The sequence below is a fragment of the Tauraco erythrolophus genome, chromosome 11 (genome assembly GCF_009769465.1).
Source record: "Tauraco erythrolophus isolate bTauEry1 chromosome 11, bTauEry1.pri, whole genome shotgun sequence".
Classification (NCBI taxonomy): Eukaryota; Metazoa; Chordata; class Aves; order Musophagiformes; family Musophagidae; genus Tauraco; species Tauraco erythrolophus.
Window position 1 is genome coordinate 12,697,353 of NC_141475.1, and position 20,757 is coordinate 12,718,109.

At 39.8% G+C, this 20,757-nt stretch overlaps 1 protein-coding gene across 4 annotated transcripts in view; it reads right to left on the reverse strand.

Moving 5' to 3' along the window:
- Window positions 1-14,454: 14,454 nt before the first annotated feature.
- TFDP2 (transcription factor Dp-2) overlaps window positions 14,455-20,757 on the reverse strand; it is a 47,055-nt gene continuing 40,752 nt past the window's right edge. For all 4 annotated transcript variants that reach the window (XM_086618653.1, XM_086618652.1, XM_086618655.1 and 1 more), the window contains one exon: window positions 14,455-20,367. In XM_086618653.1, the coding sequence (XP_086474779.1) occupies window positions 20,184-20,367 (184 nt within the window). In that variant the 3' untranslated portion in view covers window positions 14,455-20,183. The remainder of the gene's footprint in view (window positions 20,368-20,757) is intronic.

Consider the following 20,757-nt stretch of genomic DNA (forward strand, 5'->3'; position numbering starts at 1 on the left):
TGTAGGTAATGAGTCTAGTGTTAAACTATTTAATTAAACTGAACTATTTCCTCAGTTTTATTTCTATGTCTTAAGAATTTGAGTAAGTGAATGATATAGCAGTTATTTATAAACGGATGTATTAACTATTAGGACATGATAAAATTTCTTATTTTCTTCATGTGAAATTTGCAGTAAATGTTCCTTGGACTTAATTTTAAATTATGATTAAAGATTTAAATTTACTAACTTGTTACCTGAAACCTGTAATGTTTAACTTTTATACTCGCAAATACTTACTTGTCTTATTGGGTAACTTTTAGTGCCTTTCAGTCTGGAACAAGGACTTTTAAACACTGTGAAATTACCAGTTGTTGCAGGTGCTGTTCCAAACCACCGTGAAAACCTACTTATATCCAATTCACTTGAGGTACCTTCTTCGCTTTGCTGTGCCCCATTCCCACTCCCCCCACGAGCACATACTGCAGCGTTAAAGGGGAAGCTGAAGAGAAGACTGTTAAGAGGCAAAATTAGCTGAAGGTTTTATTTACAGTGATCATGCAGTAGATAAGATGATTCCTTGAGGACAAATGATGTTTAGCACTGAGCAGCAATTACTTCCTGCTGGAGATGATGCTGCTTTTAGGACACTAGTAATGAAAACAAAGACACCCTTTCCTTTAGTACTGAAATGTCCTCTCCAGTAGTTCCCAAGCAGCAGAGAGAAAAATTAAAAATATGGATGCAAATGTAGAGTAGAAGGAAGAGTTGTAGAGTAAAGGAGTTGTGAATCTATATAGAGACAAAGACAAGAGATGAGGGGGAGGGTGGTGGTGGTGTTTTTTTTAATCTCCTGCACCCTGCCTCTCTCTCAATAGGAGATTTGGAAAGGAAAAATACATTTCTCTTCACCAAGCCCTCCTGACTGATTTCCTACAATGTTTTAAATGCCATGTTCTCGGAAACCTGGCACTGAACCTCGATTTTTCCCATTTCAGGATTTTTTCTTCCTCTCTGTGAAGCTTATTCATCATAACTTTTGGATTATATGAGGCAAATAGAGCTTGAAACGGAACATGAATTTTTGTGTATTTAAACATTCAGAGAGTACACTTTTGTCTTCTTGCAAAATAAGATGGGTCTCCTGTGATGGCGAAAAATATCTTAATTGTATAATTTAAGGCTGAACTGAAAAATTAGATTTAGATCCTAAGAGTATGTGGATTTCTAAACCTCAGAATGCTTGAAGCTTCATTCTTAAGTTTATCTTTTTGCAATTATTCAGAGCTTTGTCTTCCCTGTTAGTGAAAAATGCATTCATGCTAAATCTGTCAAATTACTGAACCCTTGTAATGAATTTATGTTAATGTTTGTAGTCAATATACCTGAAAACTAGTGCTTTTTCTCTTATAGAAGAAATCATTCTGTTAATACCATCTACATGAAAAATCTTTAATTTAGATTTTTTTTTTGGCATTGTATTAATAGCATATTCAAGACATAAATTTGTTCAGAAACAACTGTTTGATTTTGCCCGTAGGTCAGATCTAGCTCTGTACCTGTTGAGAGCAGAAGAAACTTCACCTACAACAGGCAAGACTCTGGTCTCCCTTTGCTACAAGCTGTTGCAAACTGGGAAATGGTCTGAGGTGATGGTGCTTTCTACCCATGCTGTACGCTGGGGGAATATAATATTCAGCCCACCCTCTACATCAATACTGAGTTGTTTTTCTGGTTTAGTGTTTATTTTTTTCTTCTAGGTAAGAATAACATGGGTTTTCCTTCCAGTTCACTTTTGAAGAATATCCCTTCTGTATTGGGAGCTTCACTGGTGTTAGCTATGCTGGGGGGAAGAATAGTTGAACTAACTTTTAACCTCAGCTGTTTCACATCACGAAGTTTTGTCCTGATACTTGTTTGGTTACAGGTGTTGGGCTGCATCAAAAACATGACTCCTCTTTTACCTTCGAGAGTTACCTGACTGTGAAGTCAGTGTTGCTGTAGACAAAGATTCCATCATAGAGGCTAGATTTTACAGTAGTCTTAGTTGCCTTTCCGTTAAAATACATAGAGTCACTGTCATTGTCTTGTTAGAAGATGCATTTTATACAAAAGATCAGAGTGAGTTCCCTTATAGAATACTTTCCGTAGTTTTTCTTCCTGTCTAAATGGGAGGGAAGAAAATCAGAGAAAAGCTAAGCTGAAAATTCAGGTTATTGCATTTTGAAGTCTGTTATTCTGGCGACTGTGATTCTTAACGTAAAATCAGTGCAACATGAGGGTTATCAGAAGCTTGCATGTCACTGTGTAGTTTGTTTGAATCAAATAGCTCTAATAATTCATGACTAAAAGTAAGACTTTTTTTGTCTCTTTAAATCTCAGGCAAGCACCTAAAGAAGCCAATAAAGGAAATTTCAAAGTTATGTTCACTAGCATGTATTTAAGTCTTTTTATGTGATGCAACTTTGAACAGTGAGTATTGCATGTAGCTGTGGAAGCAGTGCCTCATTTTGATTTTGCATTAACTGAAGGGAATTGCTAAGAGTTTAATCTGGATTTGACAACAATTCCTTAAAAAGGCTGATAGGTTTCAATATATTTGAAACAAAAAATGCAGTCCAATATTTTATTTTAGTAAGTATACTTTGCTATGTATATTATGTGTTAGAGAGGATTATAATCTTTTGCATTTGCTTTACAGTTGTATGGAATAAAAATGTGCCCTTCTAGTACCCAAATATTCTGTGACTTGTGAGCATGTTAACGCTATTTCTGTTTTTCTGACACAAGAGAGCCCCTACAGTGATAACTCCTCCAGGGTTTATTGTCCCTAACAAGGTCTCTGTTAAACCCGCTGTGGCTGTAGATTCTAACTTCAGAAACTGCCACTTTGCTATTCATTACAAAGGAGACAGATGCACTTACTTAACCTTTTAAATATTTTAATGGCTATTACTTAGTACCAAGTTGTCTAAACACTTGAAGTGTTCTTGTGAATGAAATAAAGCATAATGCATCAGAGCTTGAGGGAGTTTTAGTGTAAGGAACGGTATTTGGTTAACTCCTGACTTTTTGCTCCTTTTGGCTATTAAAAGTTTAGGGAGAGGTTAGCATGGAATTAGCACAGTATCTGTAATTCTGAAAATTTTTCTCTAAATTTGTTTGGGTTTAGAAACTTAGACACTACTTACAAGTGGTAGTAAATTTCAGTCCAATTGGTTTAAATTTTAGTTTAAAACAAATCCGCAGATAAGGTATAACTGATTACAAATCTTAATCTATTCTTAAGAAAAGTTGCACAAGTGGCTCTGCCTTCTGTTGATCTGGCAGGTATAGTGGCAGCTCATTATTTTGTCCTACTAAATTCCTGCACAAACTGCTCAATAATTCATTGAGCTATTCACTTAAGGCCATCTATAGCCACAAGTGTAAAGTTAGGAGCTTCCAGAGACTTTTCCCCTGTTGCCTCACCCTCTGCATTTCAACTGACTAAAGCCCAGCATGGTGAGCCAATAAAGTACAGAGAAGATTAGCTGCTAAAAAAAAGTGAAATGGGATTTTTGACTTCGTAAGAAAACAATAGAAAATAAATCCACCTCTCAAAAATTAAAGCTGAATTCAGATCAATTTTTCCAGGTGGTCAGAAGTATCTTTCTTACTTCACTTGCTGTTTTACATGTATGTCCTTTCAGAGGATGGTGCATGGATGTATACGTCGCATGGCGAGAACAAGTACCATCTCCTGAGGCCAGCCATACAGTTTGAATTGGATGAGTTTGCCGTCACATTGACCAGACTTGCAGGTTTGTTATAGTGCAGTCTCATCTTCAGGCTTATAACCCTTGTGGTATGGAAGAGAAAGGAAGTTGTGTTGAGGATGTAAGCTTTGAAAGAGGGGAAATGTTCCTATAGGTAGTTCCCTCAGTCTAGGTTTACAGCTCTATATGCTTATGGATTGAGGAAACTCTTTTTTGCCAAAGGTAACAATAGCTTTTAAGAAAAGGAGAATGTAGTGTGGACTGGTTGGGAACTGGGGAGTGTGAGGCATGGGACAGGGAAGGTTTGTAATGTTTCTGTGGATTGTATAGTAAGGCAAGGCATTTCAGAAAAACAGAAAAGAAAGATCATTGGGGGCACTGTAGTAGTAAGGTACAAATTATACTGGAATGTCAGGGCAGAAGTGATAACTATTTAAGAAACAAGGCAAAATAGCTGTCGGTGAATAATAGTGGATGTCATTTGGACTTAATTATTTTGGCTGCATGGGAAAAGTGCTATAGGGTTAAATTAGTAATCAGCTATCAAGACTGTATGGTATCAAGTACATGAGATTTTAATGTCAAAATCATATCTAAATCTCTTAAGGTGAGAGAGCATTATTCCATTAATGCGGGATATAGAATGACCAAAGAAGATACAGGAGGTGATAAAACCACTAGGTCAGAATAGGGAGATGTTCTGACCACTGACACAGAACACACGTATGTAAGTAAACAAGTCAGACGATGGTGTCTATTGTGTTTGCTTCAGCCACGTTTAAAACTTTTCCTGATGTCTTAATAACAGAACTGGGGGAGGACAAAAAAAAAACCCCAACACAACGTTCCAGGATTGTTCTGAAAAAAAAGCACTCTCTAGATCTTGAACTTTAACATATTTTGAAGTGACAAGTGTCTGCAGGCCCACTCAAATAACTGTGGTCAGACACCTTAACTGGATCACAAATTTTAGATGTTTACACTGTGGAATGTGACTTCTAACTTTTAAAATCACTATATCGGAGTCTTGTTTCTCATATGGGTGAAGGAAGATGGATAGTCATCCCAATTTTTTTCTTGCTACTTCCCCCCTGTTCAAATATTAGTTCTGATTAATAGTGGGAATATTTCTATTTGCTATCTTTCCTTTAGTAGTGGTGTTTAGCTCCCCAGCTGTTCATATTTGCAAGTGGAATAACAGAAGAGTATCAAAGATCCTCCTTGATAAGACCTTTAGAGTTCCTCAAAGACCTTTGGTTTATTGCTAGAGTTCAGGAGCATGTGTAGAAGACGACAGCTTTCTTCTCCAATATGGCTGTCTGGTGGGGCAAAAGAAAAGATCTATGTATCGCTAACCCTGTAGTGTTTTATCATAACACACAAAAGCCTTAATCTGAGGTGTTAAGCGGTGGACTTCAGGAAACTGCAGCCTAGACAGCTTGAGAAAGAGCGCACAGGTCAGTGTTACGTAACAGCTTACTAACTTTTTGAAATAGTGTGTACAGTCTCTAGCTGAAAATAATAGGTATGATGATTGATCTGGATGCTCCTAATGGTTTGGCAAATACCTTGAAAATTAAAGTTGGGGTTTTTTTGTCACCTACATTTTTGTAGACCAATGTATTTGTCTAAAGACTTGCTTCCTGCTGCAATGTAACACAGTCAAGCAGAAAGCTGCTGCAGTGGATGTCGTGTTTCCAAATGCCCCAATGCGTTAAAGTAGGTCAAAAATTGCATAAGATACCATTACTGGAAACTGCTGTAGGCTGACTTGCATATAAAAACTCAGCAGTGCGACTAGCAAATGCACTCTGACAAACAGAAACACAGCCATGACTTAAAATATGACAAGAGAGTTCTCTGAAATCTCCCTAGGACATGAATGGCTGTTGGAATCATGAGATGTCTTTGCCCCTTGAGTTCATGTTCCTGCTATCTACTGAGCCAGCCGCCTGCCTGGCTTGTCAGAGGTTTCATGTTGTTCTTGTCTGCAGGCAGCTCAGGCACAAGGCTCCTTAACTCGTTCTGGATTGCAAAAGATGTATTCTATATTTTCCTGCTTACCAGGCTCCTCTTAGCAACAAACATACATAGCACAGTGAAAATCATGTCAAGTGAAGAATCTATAATAGCTCTTCCAGTTTCTGCACACAGGAGCAGCCACTGCTGTTCACTGGAACACTAATGTGCCCTGTGGAGTGCTGAGCAGAGTACAGTGCTTGCGTTTTCCCTCTTTTGAAGCACTGTTTCACAGCTTCAGTACAGAGAGGGAATACATGCCTAGGTATCCAATTTATATTCTACCTTCTTTATGGAGTTACAAAAATGTGTAAATGGAGAAGAAAAAAAAATAATTCTGGAAATACGTAGTACCACCTTCAAAAGCTTGTCAGTGTGCATTCTTTTTCTGGTATGTGTGCATGGTGTACCCATGAAACCAGATGCCCTTGGTTAGCAATGTCTGTCAGCCCACTGAGCTTCCATGCCCTTGTACATCTTCACTACATTGGGCAGCATTGAGAACAAGATGGGGGCCACTTACCTTCAAGTTTTGTACCTTTTAAGAGTCTGACTGCTGGTGAGGGCAGTCTTCTGTATTTTTTTTCTTAATACTGATATTTTCATATCATTTTTTTCTAAAACAAGTTTAAGTAGTTGAATAGAAACATGAAAAAAAATCTCTTTGAGGGATTATATCCATTAGCAATCAGAGCACAGTATATTTGTAATTATATTTATTTGTAATTATCTTTTAGTGCAGTATATTTATTTTAACTGAACAGTTTATTAGTCATAAAATATATTTTTCCAAAGGTTTGAAATAAGGGTAGTCCTCTGTGAAATGAATTAATGAGTCCTATGTCTGAGTCTGGCAAGAATTCTTTGGACTCTGCAGTTATTTATGAAAAATCTTCGGCAATGAGTATTGCTTTATTTCCTGGAAACGTGTCTCTGATGATATACCCATTTGTTATCATGCCAATCACACATTTCCCATATTTAAATAGATGGCTCAATACCAGTCATCTCAGGAACACACACAATCATACATGGGCTTGAAGGGTCCTCAGTTAATGTACAAACCTGACCAGGTCTCTGCCAGTGCAAAAGCTTCTGCCCCTCATTTGCTGCCCAAGGGCCAACAAATACTGCTGTGATAAATGCTCTGACATAGTTGACTCAGTCATGTGGCAATGGACCCTAGACAGAATAGACCCATCATTCAATCAATTTAATAGTCTTAATATATTGCCTGTTGGAGAAAACTGTAGGTAGGAGCTTGGCAGAACATGAGTAAAGTTTGTAAGCCTAGAACATTTCCAACTTGGCTTTAGTTGTGCTAATGAGATGATGAGAAAATATCAAAGGTGAGAGGGTTTGAAAGTAATAACAACAATAAAAATCTTGGCCTTACATCAGAATGGCTGGCCTGACTGCAAACAGCTGTGTTCATTTACATCTCCTACACAGGTGTCTTATTAGCAATAGGTGTAGCAGCTTCTTCTACAATTTGGTTAATTTACTATTAATTACTTTGTTATGGTAATGTGAAAATGTTATCTTAGTGTTAAGAATATGATTTAAAAAAAAAAAGAGGTCTCCCTTAAAGGGTGTTTTGCAAGCGCTGGAGACTTACCATCTTGTTTTCGTCTGCAGATTCTCCAGAGCTATTTTTATTTTTTGACTCTCCAATGTATTTAAAACAGTTAAGGTTTTTCACCTACAGAGGTTCGCCACCCATTAGATCCAAGTGCTTAATTGAATCACTTATTTTTTCTCTATTACCATATAGATTTCACACGCTTCATGTATTCTCCCTGTCATGGTTATTCTGTATTACTCTGATTGTATTTTCAGAATTTTCAAGCAACGGCCCTTCTTTCTCATGGTGAGAAGTCACGCTCTATGGGAGTGGCTCCCTGAATTTCATAAATCCAGGCAGGGAGTCCATACAAGGACTAACAGTTGGAGAAGTCCAGGCACTGCTGTGGAAGGCTTTAAAAGGAGAATAGGTTAACGCATCTATCAGAAACTGTTGGGTTTTGGCCACTTTTTCTTAATTATATTTTAATAAAAATAGACTCTCCAATTCCAGCAGCGGAACACTGCTGACCTACAGCATGCTTCAAACTCTGGAATTTCCTGTGAAAGTCCTAAAATAATTCTAATGGTGGCTTGTGATGATGGGGCTTGTTTTGAGCGGGGATGATGGCAGCCAGGGCACGCTCCCTGAGCGTGTCAGCGCAGCTGAGGAGCCCCACTGCAGACAGCGACAGGAGGGGTCCCCTGCAGAGGAGGGGGTCCGGGTCCTCCTCCTCCTCCCCGGTCGGTACCAGCCGACATCACCCGGCGAAGGACGCGTGTGTCGATTCCTCTTCCAGACTTGCACCACATCGCTGAGCGACTGGAGTCGTGCCGCAGGCAGCCGTCAGCCAGCGACTGTAAGAGGTTCAGTTCGGTGAAGAGGGGCTGCCGCTCAAGCTTTGCTAATTCCAAACCCTTCAAAGATCAAGAATGTTTATAAAAGGCTGATTAGGCTTTTCTTTGCCTTCTGGTTCTGAGCCTATTTCACTCCTACAGGGACGGTTCTACGCCAGTTCGTTTGCTGCAAAACCGGGTGTTGAGCACCGCGGGTGCTCCCCCGGGCAGCCCCGCCGGGAGACGAGGGACGGCCCCGCGGCCTCCGCCACCGCTCGTTCGTGCTGATTTTTGATAGAAATTCGACGGGACTTCAAAAAATGTAAAAAACCTGCTGTTAAACCCGCCATCGCGTGCCCCTGCCCCGCTGGCAGGTGGGAGCCGCGGGGGCCGCCGCCGCGCGGCCGGGGCAGGGGCGCTGGCGCGCGCCGCGGCCGTTGGCCGTGTGGGGGGAGCGCGAGGGGCTGTCGGAGCGGCCCGGCGGGATCGCCGCTCCGCGGGACGGACCGGGGCAGCGCAGGTGGCGGCGGCGGCGGCAGGTGGGGCAGGCCGCGGCGGGCAGCTGGTCCCGGGGCGGGGGCGAAGGGGAGAAGGGAGAGCTGCCCGCGCCGGGCCGCGCCTCGGGAGCGGTGAGAGGGCAGCGGTGGAGCGGCCGCAGAGCTGCGTGTGCCGGGCCGGCCGGGCAGCGTCTGGCGGCGACGGAGCCGCACGGCACCCCGGGGCTGGGAGAACGAGCGGCCTCCGTCAGACGGAGGGGCCGAGCAGGTGGAGCCCGTGTGTGCCCGGTGCAGCTGTAGCCAGGGGAGGGCGGTCCGTCGGTGGTTCGGGCCGTGCGGTGCGTTTCGGCCTTCTTCTCTGCAGGTGTGGGGATGATGTGGAAAATAAGCGTAGCTGGGTGATACCGCAGGTGTGAAAGCTCCACACGTGACGTTGCTTTCTGGGAAATGAGCGCAAAGCCAGCTTGGGAAGCGTTAAGGCAGGGGCAGGTGGCGTTGCGTTGCACCGTGTGTGGAGTACGGCGTGGGTGTCCTGCTGGCCTTGGGCAGCAGCCTGTTGCCGCGCGGTGTCCCCGTTGTCACGGTAAGTGCCAGAGCTCTCCGCTTGCGGGGCGCGCTGTAGGCACCTCGCTCAGGCGCAGCTGTGCCTCCGAGCCGGTGTTCCCGAGGTGCCAGGAGCTCCGCGTCCTCGTGTTTGAGAGCAGACCGAGCTGGTGAGCGGGTATTGCTCTATCACTGAAACAGGAACAAAGCAGATAGGAGCAAATGGGGGAACTTGGCAAATACAGGGTATTTCCTAAAGAGAGGGACGTAGCATTTTGGAAAGGAGAATAATACGGCTCATCTGGTCTTAAGTTGCTATTCTGCAATGGCAGATTCAAAGCATAAGAACTGTCTCTTAACAAAATACATGAACATGCAAACATCTCGTTTTCTGATGCTTGACTAAGGTGTGGCCTTAAAGCATGCTGGCAACTGTGGAAGCTTCACTTCCCCACCCACCCCCCTCTTAAAAAAAATAAATCTTACCTTTACTCTAGAGGAGCTTTCTGTGGGGTGCAAATTACAGCATGTGAGCTGTCTGTGGTGAGTTCACACCCTTTCTTGCCTTGCAGTAACTTGTTCTTGTCCATGCCCTCAAACTAGTCCTGTTAATGAGAGCTCTGAATGCTATTTAATTTCGTTCTGGAAAGCCGGAGGCTTTAAATTGTGCACAGGTTAAATGCTAGAACACTTCCCCATTGTCTGTGTGGTTTAGTCATTTGAAATGCTTTTTAACTCCTAAACATGCTAAGGAATTTGTCTTTGTGGTGCTTTTTTATTAAAAATAACTATTTTGTTTATGCTAGTAGCTGCTGTAGAAATGTAGTCTGCTGCTTTTTACATAATATGGTATTAAAGAGGATTTTTGTTATTTAATATTTAAAAAATAATGATCAATGAATGGTGATAGATGAGTTAAATATTTGTGTATTGTCATAGCTGCATAATCTGAACTTTAAAGATGATGAAAACTTGGGTTAGCACAGATCATTTGAGCCAAAGGAGCATTGGTTTCGTGTGTTGTAAAACAACAGTGCTTAGGTAACTGCCATTTTGTAACTCTGTTTGCTGCCTTATGCTGGAAGAACACGAATGCTTGTGTTTGCCAGTACTTCCTCCTTTTGGTGTCATCTCGGTGTTGCAGGCTTTTACATTATTTCCAGCTCAGCTATGCTGAGGACAATTGTTTTCAGTTACCGTTGTGGATCTGTGAGTTCTCTGAATGACTGGTGAGGGGTTCTCGAAACTGACGAAATCAAGCCTGCAGTCAGTTGTCTGCATAGCAGCTTTAAGAACCAATAGGCAGGAATGCAAATCCTGCAGCGACTTGTGGCTTTTTCAGTATAACAGCTTGTTCTAACCCCTGCGACAGACAAGAGGTACTGTTTGCCCGGCGAAATACATAGGAACGGTTTCTTGTGTTTTGTTACCCTTGAAGAGTGGTTTCAGCAAGGAGATGTCCCAGTGATGTTAGGTTTCTGAGCCTTTTAAATGACCTGCAGTTGGAGCAACAGAATAGGAACTCAGTGTTACGTAGGACCCCAAGAGCAGAGATATGTTGTTCTGAGGAGGGACGGGCGCACTGCAGTAATGCTGAACCGTGCTCAGGAGCAACCTACACGAGTCACACGCAGTCAGGGACACGACTCGTGACAGCAGACTCCCACAATGAAGTATTGTTCACATTTATCTCCTATTCTACACTTGGGGTTGAGACAAAGTTTAATTAATAATAAACCTACACAAATTTGGTGGATTTCTTTTTCTGGTCTCCCTGAATGTTTTGAGATCTTTTTGTTTTCTAATGGAATGTGTGTAATTCAGCAAAATACCATTTTAAAGACCTTTTTTTTTAACCAAGGAAAAGATTTCTTGTTGTCTTAGTGTTTCTGTTGTTAGTGTTACCACGGAGCACCTTAATGCTGCAGCAGCTACCATTGCTTGATTCCTTTTTTTAGAAAACATAGAGTTTTATGTGAAGAAAAATATAAAAGTTGGTATGATGCTATCTTATTGGACAGTCAAAGGAAATTCTAACCAAAAGCATTTGTAATATCAGAGAACGCTATTTGCAGACTTCTCTCTTCTTAGAAGTACTCGGCACGATTCTCTTCCTTAGAAGAAAAAGAATAAAAGGGCTTTTATTCTTTAACATTTTCTCAGTCTCTATGCTGGGTTCTGGGGGGGGGAAATCCCCAGGTGAAAATGTGACACAAAGAAATAGTCGTTTACAACAAAAATCTGTCCTTTTGGATTCTTTAGAGGAGAGTGTGTATTCCAACCAGCTTCACCATTAGTTCAATGTTCCAGAATCCTTCTGGTAGCAACTTACATAGCACTGACTCGGAAGGAGGTACAGATTTTTAGACTTTTTTTTTTTTTCTTTAAATAAGCAGTATCTTTATTACTAAGACCAAGACTGTACCCTCTCGTTTCTTCAATTGTGTCTTGCTCATAAAAACCACATAACAAGAGTTTTTAGCTAGTTATTTGGGGCTAACTGGAGTCTGCCAAATCTATTCATGAAAATGCCTTCTCAAATATGCCAAAGCATGTTAAATGAAAGGGCTGGAGTTCCTATGTATTGCACAAGAAGGAATTTACAGTTTTGCAAGTTGTTTCCTACTGTCTTTTACTTTCAGCTTGTTTGAGATTAAAAATACTGAGTTATGGGTCTTCTGTGCATGTGAGGAAAAACAAGCACTGTGAAATTACTTGGTGTTTTTTTATTCGGTGGAGTTGGAAAGCCAGCACACACGATGAAGAGGGACTGTGTTTAATGCTTCCTAAATTATTATCGTTTGGATTCTCACTAACAAAAATATGGGGAAGGGGGTTGGAAGGATATGTGTTCAGAGCCTGTATAGAGGATTTTGCATGAGACACAAGGGTAGCACACAGAGAACTGGAACACAGCATGCTGAGGAGAACACTGTGAATTCCCTCCTAGCAGACCTGACTTAAATAGAAAGACCTAAAACTTTTAAGACAGAATGAAAAGGCCGGTGTGAAACATGCATTTAGTTTGATGTGGAAATTGATGAGCTGTTTCTGAGGCCTTCTTTTAGATATAGATTGGGTGCATGTCTTGATGAGATAGGGATAATATTCCTAAATGTTTTGTGAGTTACTTTGTCAAAATGTAATAATATCAGAAAACTGGCATCTTTCCCTGGGTAATGACATATTAAGTTTCTCTGAGTGGTACACTAACCAATGAGGCTGCAATTGCTAGATTTTTATATTTATTTTCAAAACACCAAAGGATGCAATATTTCCTGGATATTAAATCATACAGTAGAGGGTTTCCCTTTTTTTTAATGAGGTACACATACTGTCTATATCAACCTTGAGCAATTTTTTTTCCACAATGTTTTCTCAAAAACAAGCCCAGTCCTGTTGCCTTGAAATTCTTTTATTCGGTTGTTCTACAGTTAAGCTTTATGTTCCTGTTCACAGACAACTGGATGTTTTTTCTCCAGAGCATACGTAGTTTTCACTTCAGTCAGACTTGTCTGCTATCCACCCCCATTTTGCAATGTACAATTCCCACTTGCAGCATTTTCAGTAAACATGGGATCAACTGAGTATACAGAAATAGCTTCTTCTATAAAATTTCCATTAAAAAAATAACAAGTTTTTATTTACAAAGTGTTTGCTACTGCAAAGTAATATTTCCTATTGGTTCAAATATACTATTTGCTAATGCCAGTGTTCCTATTAGGAAAGTAAAAATTTGTATATCCATTTTTCTTTGTATCTTTTTCATTGTTTAAAGCACATACAATACTACCACTTTTTTTTTTTTTTTTACACTATTCCTAGCCAATGTGGTAGTAGAAACTAACACTATTTGATCAGGACAAAAAGTCAGCATAGCTTCCTAGCAGTCTTTCTGCAAAAATAAAACTTTAGTTTATAATTTAAAGGTATTTAGAAGGAAAGAAATCTATGGAGAATTCAAAAATATGCAGCAAATTGTTTAAAAGATGAACGGGCAACTTGGACTTTCCCAAAGACTTAGGAGTTTTGCACAAGAAGAGGGGAGACAAATCTCTGCCAGAGTGTTCATGTGACACTTTATGCCAATACATGGGTTGGAGGAGGGGCAGAGTAAGATGAGTGCATTAAAAAATTAATTAAAACTTAAAATCTCATATAGTTAGCATCCTCATAAATTGGATTTGTCAGTGTGTCTTTTCTTCCTACCCACCATGTTTACAAACCCTCATTTGAGCTCAGCATTGAAAGAGGTCATAAAATAGCTTTGTCCATTGGAAAAAAAAAAAAGAGAGAGTCTTATTTCATTTAAAAGTACTGGACTTTAAGTGTTTTTTCCATACTAGACATAAAAAGAAAGTGTCTCTACAGCTTACTTCCATGTAGAATATAGCAGATGTTAGAAAGTGCTACTGTAACGGAGGGCGGATGGACCTGCCGCGTTTTTCACATACTGCACGTTGCAGTGGCTCTGTAACATTGGTTGTTGTATACGTCAGCGTTAACTCATTGCCAAGGGATTGATCTAGTGCCAGATCATTTAAGTATTCCAACAGACACGCACTGTTGTGAAAACTGTGCCTGATGTAGGATAACCCGATGTAGGGTACACAAAGGTTAGTAGTGACTTGGTCCCAGGGCATTAGTTGCAGACAGGACCTGAGGAACGAGGATGAACTCTCATCCTTGTTCTCACAGGTTTGTTCAAAGTAGGATTAATTTTTTTCACAGAAGGTGCTTGTGAGATACAGTGCCATGACATTTGCATGTACTTCTCTGAAGTAACTTTCATATATAGCCTGGCCTTGGAGACGAGGGAATGTGCCAGAAACTTGTGTGATGGGTTGTAATTCAGCTGGTGTTTTCCTAGGGAAATGCTGGGAGATCCTTAATCCCTGCATTAGTACAACACAATCTACTAATTCTTGAAGTTACATTAGATCTAGATTTAACAAGCCCACCAAAAAAAAATGGAGCCTGACATTGTGGACTTAACCTTTTCTGGTCAATGTTTTAATGTTTGTGGCTGTTCAGAATAATTGCGTGACCTAAAAATGTCAATGGGAAGGGCTACGGATCTGTGGTGGTTTTTTTCCTCTTTGACTGCCTTGACACCTTCTGGGTGTGCCATTGCTGCCTCATGGAAGCCACAAGAACCAGATAGTGCTAGGGATTCATTGCTCTGTTTCAGTCAGTCTGGATAATGAGAATGGGCTAAAAACTAGTCACTGTTAAAGACTTTTAGGAAAAAGTTTCCTATATACTACATAGATGAGTCTGACTTACATCTATAACTGGCTTTAAATTTTACATAGCTGTACCCTGCTATTCCATGGTGTTAATATATCTAAAGTGCCGATGCCTGGAGAGCTTTTAAGAATTTAAGATTGGCATTTAGAGAAGTCAGAAGATTAAGTGGCTGCCACTTATCCTAGCCAATACTAAGAAGAGACGCAAGTCTGGGCTACTGGGAGGTTCCTGTATCTGCTTGGAATTATCATGGCACTCCTATAGATACCAATCTGATCTGTGTCATCCATTCTTTTCTTATTGGAGAAAGCAAAAATTAAATTAATCATTTGCTCCACGTTGTTCCTGGGATTTGGATGGTTAGATCTCAGGTGTTTCTCCTGCCCAATTTTGAGCAAGGAGTTTTGGTGTCCTGCGGCTTAGGTGGGTATCCTAAATGTTGGATTCTTGGGTAATGTCAAAAAGACGTAAGCAGAAAGAAAACAGTTTGGGTTTTGGCTGATCTTTGGGGTAGGCCAGACAAGGTAGGTAGGAGTATTAAAGATGCAGAATGAATACGCTCTCTCTCAACAGCTGCGATAAACAGCCCCTTCAATCATTACTTACTATCAGACTGCTTTTATGAGCATTCCCCCACCAGTTCCAGCTGGGTTAGGTATCCATGGATGCCAACTCAGGTAATTAGATTGAACGAGCTAGCAAGTACTTGTACAAGCAGCTCTACAGGGACGTGAAAGGATGGTAATACTTAGCAGAGGGAATGAACAACTGGGAGTTAACATTGGTTGTGAGGATTTTTTTGGCAGTACACCTGAGTCCAGGGGAAAAGAGTTGCTCACAACATCTTAGAAATATTCACCAGACTAAATTCTAACAGCTAAATAGGAAAGAGATAATCTGATTTGGGAACTTGGTAAAGGCTAAGGAATGAGCGTTCCAGAAGGTTCATGGTATCAGGATTTGGTTATGTGAACACCTGCCAGCAGAAAATTATTTAGAGCTGTTAACATGCTTGCATGGGCAGGTGTGTGATAATGAGAAATTACAAATGATTTATTGGCATATTACTTCTAGTCATAGGTCAGAATTCAAGAAGTGGCATATTTAAAAAGAGAGAAACTGAATAAGCATACCAACAGTCCTTAGCCTCCTCCTCGTGTTCATCGGTAATGCTGCAATAGGCACTGAGACGCCTTCTGCCATAAAGTATGCCTTGCAGTAACTCGCCTACAGCATTTCTTTCTTTAAAATCAATTAAGCTTGTAGTAAGCAGAAGGATGTCACCTCAAAGTATGACTATTACTAGATTTTTTTTTTAATAAAAATTTAAAAAAGCTCATGTAGTCTTTTCCTAGCTCCATGATATCTTATTTAAAATACTTATGTTCCTGAGAGACTCTTGTAATGAAAAGACACAAATTCGGTGGGTCAGTCAGAAGATAACTTTTTTTGTTTGTTTACTATATACTATACCCTGTGGTTACTATCTTTGTTTTTAAAGGAATCAAAAACCCAAATATCTTTAACTCACTAAAAGGAAAGTTGTCTTGATAAGCTCTCTGGATTATTTTCAGCTGAAAAGAATCAGTTAATTACAGAAATTAGTACTGCCTGGTGTTCAAATGTGATTAAGTTTCAGCCATGCTCTTGAATTAAAATGGTGGATGTAGCCAGAAGAAAAACCACTTGACATTTAAAACCTTAACTGTGGAATTCTAAATTCTACCATCATTTTATGTATGAACTTGAGGGTTTTGTTTTTCTTAAGAAAAAAAAAATATTTGGTTATTAGGCCTTTTTACATGTTACTTCAGGCTTACTCAGTTGATCAGCACAAGTCCTTCTGCGGGTATTCTGTGTACTCAGCAATTTCCAGGAGCTCAAAAGGATTAGGAGTATTTGCAAGCTATAGTTTAAAAAAAAATAAACAAAAACCTTAACCAAAATGGAAATACCTACAGTGTGGCTTGTACTAGCTTTAATGAAGTTAGTTAGAATCATACCTTCAGTTAAACTGGTATAGTTTGCTTTAGTCTTTACTTAAATATACAGACTTTCTTAGATTAGGTGGATTGTTGCCATTAATTCCAGTGTTGAAATGAGAAGACTGGCACAACTTAATAGGATTTTGTAAAACTAAAATCCACAAACATTATGTCAGATTTCCACATAACAGAAAAATGCTGTCTCCCACTCATATTTAGTTTGTGGTGCTGACAAGTTTTTGTAGGTCAAATTTAGATTTTTCAAGCACCATAAAGCTGTTTACTGCAATATATATAAAAGCATTTACACAGCATTATATTGCTTGAGCCAAGTGTCTTCTGAATGTGTAACCATGAAATAGCGTTCCAAGTCACAGAAATATGTCACGTGAAAATTTAAATGTGAACTTTGTCTTATTAGAGATACCATCTAGTACCAGTTGCTACTTGTTTCATATCAACAAATGTCAAGGATATTGCATGAGACAGGAGAGGATGATGGTAACCGAGTAGAAAATGGGAAAACCAGTCTTGTTAATGACCATTTTATTCTGGAAAATATCTGCTGCTGGCTTTCAGAGGGCAGGAAGGCCTGTGCGTTGAAGCAACTGAGCACAACTACTGCCATTAGTTTAGTGGGAGCTGTGCGGTTGCTTAATATTCTCAGTCCCCTTGTTATCCATAACTGCTCACAGCTGCATTTTGCGAGGTTCTGCATTTACCTGTGTTATTCTGGGGTTTTTTGTGTTTGTTTTTTTTAAATATGTCAGCTAAGATCAACAAGGATGATTGAAAAGCTTGCCTGGGATCATACACTAGTGACTATGGCTGGATAAGGCCCAAAATTCTCCTAGTTCCCAGACTTTAGTGTAACCACAAGACCGCAGTGCTTTAGTTGAACTTCATCCTCAACTGGAACTTGGCACAAAGAATTCCAAGGAAAGAATTTCCTTTTGAAGTCTCTTCTAAATGTTCTAACTTGTTTTGTCCTTTGTATTCAACTAGTTTAGGAAAAATAACTTTTAAAGTCTTAGTTGATCTGTCTAAAGAAATGTTATGTGCCCCTGGATTTTTTTTTTCTATTTTTTTTAGAGAAAGTTGAAAGCTTGAAGTTTGCCAGAAAGCAGTTGTGCAGTCTGCTGGTTTGAAGGCATGGATATGAGTGGAGGGAAGATACCACTGGAGATCTTCCTCTTGTAAAGCAGAAAGCACGCTGACTATTAATAAAATACATTCCATTTCTGGGCAGGAAGCCTTTTTTTGCCAGGTTCTTATAGTTCAAAGTGCTCCACGTCAGCATTGTTCAGTATTTTGCTGGTTTTAGTTTTTACACAGATCTTGAGTGGGAAAGGTGGAGAAAGTGTAAAGTTAAATGTGCCCCTAATGGAGGAAGAGGGGAATAATAACTTCAGAAAATGTTCCCTTCTTTAAGACTTCCTGAGGATCCTGCATGTATCAGGTATCTTTGATCTGCCCTCTCCAAAGAAAGCTGAATGACAGGACAGTTTTTGAAAAAACAATGGGTTTTTAAGTATAAGAGTAATTACCTGTTTAAATGAAATGTAATTCATGAAGCTGACAATTCTATAGTAATAAGCCTGGAGTATCTGTTACCTTCTCCTCCTCTTATTTCAGAAGTGAGCCACTTCAGTCAAGTGCACTGACTCTCCTGCAAGAATATTATTTTGTATTTGTAAAGCTTTTCTTCATGGAGAGGTAGTGTTATAGATTTGGTTGACGTGAGGTGGTGTAAATCCCTCAGTCTGCTGTTGCTTGTGAGCCATAAGCACAGGACAGTCCTAACAGTCTTGCCCAGAGGGTGAATAACATGGTAGGCATATAAGAATTCTTTTAATTTGTGCATTTGCAACTCATTTATGTAAGCAAGATAGCTCTACTTGCTCAGTCAAGAGCTGCACCTAAAGAATGGTGCTGCCTTAACTGTACCTCAAATGCAGGAGTTGGAACTATCTGTGAAAAGTTTCTAAATTTTTAATGCAAACATGCAGGTGTGCGTGTATGCTCCTCGCAGTTCTTCCTGTCCTGGGTGTAGCTAGTCATGAGCTACCTCCTGTACTACAGCCAGGCAGCTTTTTAGCTGGAGCCTCAGTGTATCTCACTGGCTCAGGCTTGGTGCTTTTGGATCTGGTTGGCTTGAGCGCAGGTTTGTCTGTAAAATGATGTGGTCACACGCTACACTGTGCTGGAGTAATGGCCACGGCAGCCATTGCTCAAGCAAATAACAGTATTACAAGCTGCCTGATCTTGTAGCTGAATAACGGAGCCAACGTCACCGAGCTCTGACAGCTAATGCACTGGTGCTTAGAAACAGGTCAGCTATTTACATACAGTACAAAAACTAAAAAGAAGGAACACCATTTTAAACTGGATTTACCTAATTAAAAATAGTCAACTTCAAGACTAGTTAAAATACTGGCTGTTAGAACACCATAGGAAGAGTACATCTACAGTGTGTGTTGCTCTGTTATTCAAGTTTTTTTTTTAAAAAGGTCTTTATAATTCGATGTGATGTTAACTATGGAACATGGAGCCTCCTGTTGCAAGTCTTAATTTAACAGTTCAAATGGGATTTGTATTGTGTACCTATAGCCACAAATTATTTTAAGAAGTGGCTTGATGCTATTGTTTTCAAAGGCGTACCAAGGTGAGTGCAACACAAGTTAATTTTAAGAAAGTGAGTCTACCATAATCCAAGCTGATTAGAATGCAAAACACGAAATGATGTATTGTTGAAATTGTTTTTTCCTAAGAACCTCAACCTATGACTTTAAAAGTTACATGACCTACCCACCCTGAATTTGAAAATACTGCCGTGAAAACGTGCTGCCTGAGATCTTTAACAGAGGCCTTTTTTAAAAAAAAACCAACACATGCTATAAAATCAAGGGAGTTACAAAGTTAGAACAGTAAAGGAGAAGCTATACTGAATACGCTATAATCTAGAAATACAATTCTTAAACTTCTATTCCTTGAAAAAAGCTGGTGCAGAGAATACTGCTGGTTTTATCCTGACTGTTTAATAATGGCTAAGAATAATCACTTAGTAATAATAAATTAGGTCTGCAGTATAAATGAACATATGAACCTTTCAAAAGAGGCATACTAATGTTACTTTTAGAGTATCTAAAATGGATTTAAACTGTTTCAAGATTCATTTAATCACTTGCAATTTATATTACTTTAAGAATCTTCTATACAGCAAGTTGAACAGAAAAAAGCAAACATTCTAACAGCCCCTTTTCCCTAGAACAATTTTCGTATAAGTAGATAGTTTTAAATAGCTATTTTAGCGCATTTGCGCGTGCTTTCTCCCCCACTTTTTCTAAAGGTAGCACAGCCAAAAGACAATGCAAGAATTGGCGTTTGTTTGTTGACCGACTCTGTTTTCTTCTCCATCTGGTAAAGATAAAGGGAAGACAGAGACCTGAGACAGAATGTCCCAAAAAGGAAAATGTGAACTTGATGTTTACTTTTCCAGATCTCCAGGGACTTGGTTCTTTTCCTTGGTTATAGTTGATAAAAACCACTTTGCTCTGTGTCTGCATGTCACTGCACTGTTCAGTTACAAAAAGTTTTCAATTTCAGCTGTGGATGAATTTGTTTGGAAGCTTCCATTGTGCTTCACCAAACACAGTGCAAACCAAGGCAAGAAACTTAAGTAAAATCCAAACAGGAGCTCCCATTAAGAATATTCTTGAGCAGCATTTTGTATGTTCTGTTTTCTACTGTCCTTATTCTGGGGCAGAAGAATCCTCATCTTCATCTTCTTCGTCTTCATCATTGAATGAGCATGGAGTTTCTCCCCGTGATTCGGAGTAGCGTGATGTTGCACTGCTGGACTGTTGACTGCTAGGGGCAAGAAACTGCCCAGTTGCTAAGGCCACTTCAGCATCCAGACACAACCCTGGATTCTCGCTATCAAAACAACAGAAATGGCGAGGTTTAGAGGATTTCTCATGAAGTTTTAAGCTTTCTTTTTGGCTTTTCTTTCTTTCTTTCTTTTTTTCTTTTTGGCTCAGCTTTTCCTTTAGTTAAAAATTTGCTACCATCAAGGAAATTTCCAACAGCTTTACATTAAACACAGCTAATAGTTGTTGCCATGAAAATGCCTAAAATATTGCAAAGTCAAATAAAAAAGATTACTGGGTGGCTTTTTTTTTTCTCATAACCAACTAGAAGAATTGTTCAAGCCAAAGAAAACTTAAACAAGAATAAATCAAGTTTTGTCAATACACAGAACTGTCTGCAAAATGAAATTAAGCTATTAAATGCCATGAGAAAGAACCTCTTCCAGAATAATCTCTC